The sequence below is a fragment of the Apodemus sylvaticus genome, chromosome 16 (assembly GCF_947179515.1).
Source record: "Apodemus sylvaticus chromosome 16, mApoSyl1.1, whole genome shotgun sequence".
NCBI classification, from domain to species: domain Eukaryota; kingdom Metazoa; phylum Chordata; class Mammalia; order Rodentia; family Muridae; genus Apodemus; species Apodemus sylvaticus.
In genome coordinates, this window is record NC_067487.1 from 64,121,063 (window position 1) to 64,128,634 (window position 7,572).

Sequence of the window (7,572 nt, forward strand, 5' to 3'; positions counted from 1 at the left end):
ACGCTGGATCTCATGGAGGCGCTTCCCCCAACTGAAGCTCCTTTCTCTGTGATAACTCCAGTCTGGGTCAAGTTGACACATAAAACCAACCAGTACATGGAGTCTGAAACCAAGCATTCCAGCCTTTTGGTAATAATAAATGAATAAGGGGTGATGAAATTGTCTATGACTTCTTCCTGCTGATATTGGGTCGTTATGGGGGGAGGGCGAAAAGCTGGAATGTTGGCCAAGTCGGGGAACAGCTGGTTGTTTCACCGCTGTCCAGGTTGTGGAATCATCTGGGGCTGAGTGTGTAGGCCGGGCTTGTAGCCTCCCTACCCCTCCTGTGACGCACGACCCTGGGATTCCCCCCCCCCCCCCAAGCTCGACTGTCACCATGGCTGACAAGGAAGCAGCCTTTGACAAGGTGGTGGAAGAAGGCGTGACTAACAACGAGTACAAAATATGGAAGAAGAACAGCCCTTTTCTTTATGATTTGGTGATGAGTCATGTCCTGGAGTGGCCCAGCTTAACTGCCCAGTGGCTTCCATATGTGACCAGACCTGAAGGGAAAGATTTCAGCATTCATCGGCTTGCCCTGGGAACACACACATCGGATGAACAATACCACCTGCTGATAGCCAGTGTCCAGCTCCCCGATGCTACCGCTGAGTTTAATGCATCCAATTATGACAATGAATTTGGAGGTTTTGGTTCTGTTAGTGGGAAAATTGAAACAGAAATCAAGATCAACCGGGAAGGAGAAGTAAACAGGGCCCCATACATGCCTCAGAACCCTTGCGTCGTTGCAACAGAGCCTCCATCCAGTGATGTGCTTGTTTTTGACTACACAAAGTACCCTTCTAAATCATGTCCTTCTGGAGAGTGTAAGCCAGCTTTGTGTCTCCATGGGCTTCAGAAGGAAGGTTGTGGGTTTTCTTGGAATCCAAATCTCAGCGGGCACTTACTTAGTGTTTCAGATGACCATGCCATCTGCCTACTGGGCATCAGTGCAGTTCAAAAAGAGGGGGAAGTGGTGGATGCAAAGACCATCTTTACAGGGCATGCAGCAGTACTTGAAGGTGTTTCCAGGCAAGATAATTTATGTTATTTGTAACTATTGTGATGGGTGTTGTTTCCCTAATTTCTTTCTTAGCCTGTTTATCCTTTGAGTATAGGAAGGCTACTGATTTGTTTGAGTAAATTTTGTATCCAGCCATTTTGCTGAAGTTGTTTATCAGCTGTAGTAGTCCTCTGGTGGAAGTTTCGGGGTCACTTAAGTATACTATCATATCATCTGCAAATAGTGTGATATTTTGACTTCTTCCTTTCTAATTGGTATCCCTTTGACCTCCTTTTGATGTCTAATTGCTCTAGCTAGAACGTCAAGTACTATATTGAATAGGTATGGAGATAGTGGGAAACCTTGCCTAGACCCTGATTTTAGTGGGATTGCTTCAAGTTTCTCTCCATTTAGTTTGGTGTTGGCTACTGGTTTGCTGTATATTGCTTTTACTATGTTTAGATATAGGCCTTGAATTTCTGATCTTTCTAAGACTTTTATCATGAAGGGGTGTTGGATTTTGTCAAATGCTTTCTCAGCATCTAATGAGATGATCATGTGGTTTTTTCTTTGAGTTTGTTTATGTAGTGGATTGCATTGATGAATTTCTGTATATTGAACCATCCCTGCATCCCTGGGATGAAGCCTACTTCGTCATGATGGATGATCTTTTTGATGTATTCTTGGATTTGGTTTGCAAGCATTTTATTGAGTATTTTTTCATCGATATTCGTAAGGGAAATTGATCTGAAGTTCTTCTTTGTTGGGTCTTTGTGTAGTTTAGGTATCAGAGTAATTGTGGCTTCATAGAACAAATTGGGTAGAGTTCCTTCTGTTTCTATTTTGTGGAATAGTTTGAAGAGTATTGGTATTAGGTCTTCTTTGAAGGTCTGATAGAACTCTGTACTAAACCCAACTGGTCCTGGGATATTTTTGGTTGGGAGACTATTAATGACTGTTTCTATTTTATTAGGGGTTATGGGACTGTTTAGATCATGTATCTAAATCTGATTTAACTTTGATACCTGCTATCTGTCTAGAAAATTGTTCATTTCATCCAGATTGTAAAGTTTTGTTGACTATAGGTTTTTGTTGTTTTTTTGTTTTGTTTTGTTTTTTAAGTCAGGGTTTCTCTGTGTAGTCCTGGCTGTCCTGGAACTCACTCTGTAGATCAAGCTGGCCTCGAACTCCACCTGCCTCTGCCTCCCAAGTGCTGGGATTAAAGGCGTGTTCCACCACCTCCCAGCTGACTATAGGTTTTTGTAGTAAGATCTAATTTTTTTCTCAGTTTCTGTTGTTATGTCTCCCTTTTCATTTCTGATTTTGTTGATTTGAATGTTATCTCTGTGTTTTCTGGTTAGTTTGGCTACAGGTTTATCTATCTTCTTGGTTTTCTCAAAGAACCCATCTCCTGGTTTGGTTGATTCTTTGTATAGTGCTTTTTGTTTCTACTTGGTTGATTTTCTTTCTTTTTTTTCAATTATTATTTATTTTATGCATATGAATACACCACCATTGCTCTCTTCAGACACACCAGAAGAGGGCAACAGACTCCATTACAGATGGTCGCTAGGAATTGAACTTAGGACCTCTGGAAGAGCAGTCGGTCCTCTTAACTGCTAAGCTATCTCTCCAGCCCCTACTTGGTTGATTTCAGCCCTAAATTTGATTATTTCCTGCTGTCTACTCCTTTTGGATGTATTAGCTTCTTTCTGTTCTATAGCTTTCAGGTGTGCTGTTAAGCTGCCAGTATATGCTCTCTCAAGTTTCTTTTTGGAGGCACTCAGAGCTATAAGTTTTCCTCTTAGCACTGCTTTCATTGTGTCCCATAAGTTTGAGTATGTTGTGACTTCATTTTCATTACATTCTAAAAACTCTTTAATTTCTTTATTTCTTCCTTGACCAAGTTACCATTGAGTGATGTTCAGCTTCCATGTGTATGTGAGCTTTCTGTTGTTTTTGTTGCTATTGAAGAACAGCCTTAGTCCATGGTGATCTGATAGGAGGCATGGGATTATTTCAATCTTCTTGTAACTGTTGAGGCCTGTTTTGTGACAGATTATATGGTCAATTTTGGAGAAGGTACTGTGAGGTGTTGAGAAGAAGGTATATTCTTTTGTTTCAGGATAAAATGTTCTATAGATATCTGTTAGATCCATTTGTTTCATTAACTTCTGTTAGTTTCACTGTTTCTTTGTTTAGTTTCTGTTTCCCATGATCTGTCTATTGATGAGAGTGGGGTGTTGAAGTCTCCCACTATTATTGTGTGAGGTGCAATGTGTGCTTTGAGCTTTAGTAAAGTTTCTTTCATGAATGTGGGTGCCCTTGCATTTGGTGCATAGATGTTCAAAATTGAGAGTTCTTCTTCGTAGATTTTTCCTTTTATGAGCATGAAGTGCCCTTCCTTATCTTTTTTGATAACTTTAAGTTAAAAGTTGATTTTATCAGATATTAGAATGGCTATACCAGTTTATTTATTGGAAAATTGTTTTCCAGCCTTTTATTTGATGTAGTGTCTGTCTTTGTTACTGAGGTGGGTTTTTTGTATGCAGTAAAATGTTGGGTCGTGTTTGCGTATCCAGTTTGTTAGTCTGTGTCTTTTTATTGGGGAACTGAGTCCATTGATATTAAGAGATATTAAGGAAAAGTGATTGTTGCTTCCTGTTATTTTTGTTGTTAGATGTGGAATTATGTTTTTGTGTCTATCTTCTTTTGGGTTTGTTAAAAGGTGATTATTTTCTTGCTTTTTCTAGAGTGTATTTTCCTCCTTGTGCTGGAGTTTTCCATTTATTATCCTTTATGGATTTGTGGAAAAATATTGTGTAAATTTTTTTTGGTCATGGAATATCTTGGTTTCTTCATCTCTGGTAATTGACAGTTTTGCTGGGTATAGTGGTCTGGGCTGGCATGGTTATGTTCTCTTAAGGTCTGTATGACATCTGTCTAGGATCTTCTGGCTTTTATATTCTCTATTGAGAAATCTGGTATAATTCTGATAGGTATGTCTTTATATGTAGCTTGACCTTTTTCCCTTACTGCTTTTAATATTCTTTCTTTGTTTATTGCATTTGGTGTTTTGATTATTATGTGATGGGAGGAATTTCTTTTCTGGACCATTCTATTTGGAGTTCTGTAGGCTTCTTTCTTTCTTTCTTTTCTTTTTTTCTTTTCTTTTTTTTTTTTTTTGGTTTTTTTGGATTTGATTTTTTCGAGACAGGGTTTCTCTGTATAGCCCTGGCTATCCTGGAACTCACTCCGTAGACCAGGCTGGCCTTGAACTCAGAAATCCGCCTGCCTCTGCCTCCCAGAGTGCTGGGATTACAGGTGTGCGCCACCACTGCTTCTTATATGTCCATGGGCATCTCTTTTTTTAGGTTAGGGAAGTTTTCTTCTGTAATTTTGTTTAAGATATTCACTGGTCCTTTAAGCTGGGACTCTTTGCTCTCTTCTATACCTATTATCCTTAGGTTTGGTCTTCTCATTGTGTCCTGGATTTCCTGGGTGTTTTGGGTTAAGAGCTTTTTGTATTTTGCATTTCTTTGTTGTATCAATGCTTTCTTTGGCATCTTCCCCATCTGAGAGATTCTTTTATCACTTGTATTCTGTTGGTGATGCTTGCATCTATGACTCTTAATCTCTTTCCTATGTTTTCTATCTCCAGACCTGTCTCCCTTTGTGATTTCTTTATTAATTCTACTTTCAGTTTTAGATCCTGGATGATTTTGTTCAATTTCTTCACCTCTTTGCTTATGTTTTCCTGTAATCTTTAAGGGATTTTTGTGTTGCCTATTTAAGGGCTTTTACCTGTTGACCCATGTTCTCCTGCATTTCTCTAAGGGAGTTATTTAAGTCCTTTTTGAAACCCTCTATCAGCATCACAAGATCCGATTTTAAATCCAACTCTTGCTTTTCCAGTGTATTATGGTATCTGGGACTTGCTGTGGTGGGAGAACTGGTTTCTGGTGTTGCCAAGTAGCCTTGGTTTCTGTTGGTAGGGTTCTTGTGCTTGCCTTTCACCATCTGGTTATTTCTGGTGTTAGCTGGTCTTGCTGTCCCTGGCTGGAGCTTGTCCCTCCTGTGGGCCTGTAAGCCTGTGTCAGCACTCCTGAGATCTCTCCTGGTGGGACCCATGCACAGAGGGCTGTGGAACAGCTCCAGCTCCCAGGTGCAGATGGTAACTAGAAGGATACTGTCCCAGCTCACATCTTTGCATTTTGAATGAGAAAAATTCATCACTGCAAGGACCAAATCCAATATGCCTCGATTTGTCTGAAAAGATCTGATCATCCCAAATATAATGATGGCTTTGGGGGAAAAAATGGATGAAAATAAAATTACATGTTGCCTACCTTCTCTTTGTTAATGTAATTTTAAAAGGGTGACAGTTTTTTTTTCTAACCCTGGCTAGCTTACAAGTAATTGAGACAGTGACTAAATTTTTATATTGTATGCTTACAATGCATAGCTGAGCAGTTATTAATCTATTCTAAACCGCTAATCTAATCCAGCTATCTCCCAGACACAATCCCCATGATAGATACAGTTTAATGTTCTAGCTCTCCCTGTTTCAGATGTTTTTTCCCATGGTGTCTTCTCAGACCCTCTCTGTAGGCATAATGTTCTTGTATCCTGTTTTCTCTTGGGTTATTCAAATGCTGATTTCTCTATCCTCCCAGCTTATGTCAATGGGCCATAGCATGCTTACACCAAGAATCTCCTGTTTCATGTTCGGATAAACAGTTCTAAACTGTTTGGATAAACATGATCACCTAAATGGCTGGGCAGAATAGAAAGTAGACAGGATATATGACATCCAAAGGAGAGGGAGAGAGGGGCGATTCAGACCAGCTGGGAGGTTGGAGGAATTGGTGCCATGAATAAGGGGTCTGGAATGTTGTATTATTTATTAATCTCAATCAGGGGTTTCTATCCTCAGCTGTCTTAGTCAGGGTTTCTTTTTTTTTTTTTTTTTTTGGTTTTTTGGATTTAGTTTTTTTTTCGAGACAGGGTATCTCTGTATAGCCCTGGCTGTCCTGGAACTTACTCTGTAGACCAGACTGGCCTCGAACTCAGAAATCCGCCTGCCTCTGCATCCCAAGTGCTGGGATTACAGTCAGGGTTTCTATTCCTGTACAAAACATCATGACCAAGAAGCAAGTTGGTGAGGAAAGTGTTTATTCAGCTTACACTTCCACATTGCTGTTCATCACCAAAGGAAGTCAGGACTGGAACTCAAGCAGGTCAGGAAGCAGGAGCTGATGCAGAGGCCATGGAGGGATGTTTCTTACTGGCTTACTTCCCCTGGCTTGCTCAGCCTGCTTTCTTATAGAACCCAGGACTACCAGCCCAGCTATGGCACCACCCACAAGGGGCCCTCCCCTCTTGATCACTAATTGAGAAAATGCCCCACAGCTGGATATCATGGAGGCACTTCCTCAATGGAAGCTCCTTTCTCTGTGATATCTTCAGCCTGTGTTGACACACAAAACCAGCCAGTACACCACCTTTGATCATTCAGTTCCCAGATAAAAGGCATACAATCTTTGCATTTATAATAAGACTGTAATGCTCTAGAACTGGGCAGATAGCTATCTGCTAAGCTACTAGAATCTACTTCCCCATCAATAACCCCGTCATAACCTGCCATGTTCCACCTGGGCTGCTCTTAACTCCAGATGGCCGACTCCCATGGCTATGTTTTTATGACTCACCTCCCCCATGGTGTCTTCTCCTCTCTCCACCTTCTTCCTTCTTTTTCTTTGTGGTCCTCCTCAGACCCCCAGCCGGGCAATCAAAACCCCACCCACTTCTCTTCTGCCTAGCAATAGGCTGTTGGCATCTTTATTTAACCAATGGTTTTAAATTAAGGAGCTAGATCACATAGCATTACTTTGTGTACGTGCAGATTCTCTCAACCCTGGGGGCATCCAGGCCTTGGGGGCCAGTCTTTAGTACAACAATGCCTAGCAAAAGACCAAACTTCAACACTGGAGAGAGATCACAGAAACACACCTGGAGCCTGAAGAGGCAGATCAGTACTAACATGCAAGTGTCATGGAATGGGGCTGGAAATTAGTATAAGACGTTAAGGCAAATCATTTAACTGCTTAGTTATTGGGGCACAGTTTTGAATAAATCTTGTGTGTGTGTGTGTGTGTGTGTGTGTGTTTATTGGTGACTAGCATAAGGTAAAGAAATACAGAAGCTTGATTAATTCACTGCCTACATTTATATTAAGGATAATTAATTTACACCTCTCCTCAAGGCTCTATCTCCTGCTGTTTCTCTCCCTCCCCCTGGCTGGTGGGAGTCCATTACTAGTCTCTCTTCTGCTCAGCTATTGGTTGACCAACTTTATTGACAAGTCAGAGAATAAACAAGGAGCAATGTTTACAGAAACTTGAAACAGGAGATATTTGGAATAAGCATTATAATGCCATGTCCTATTGGAACTGGGCCGAGAAAGCGGCATTTGAATAATACAAGGATAATCTTCATTCAGTGCACAGAAACATTATGCCTACATATCT

General features: G+C 40.7%; 1 protein-coding gene across 1 annotated transcript; it reads left to right on the forward strand.

Moving 5' to 3' along the window:
* Positions 1–376: 376 nt before the first annotated feature.
* LOC127666682 (histone-binding protein RBBP4-like) lies at positions 377–1,096 on the forward strand. Its single transcript, XM_052159646.1, has one exon. It carries the CDS (start codon positions 377–379, stop codon positions 1,094–1,096), a length of 720 nt encoding a protein of 239 aa, XP_052015606.1.
* The last annotated feature ends 6,476 nt before the right edge of the window (positions 1,097–7,572 follow it).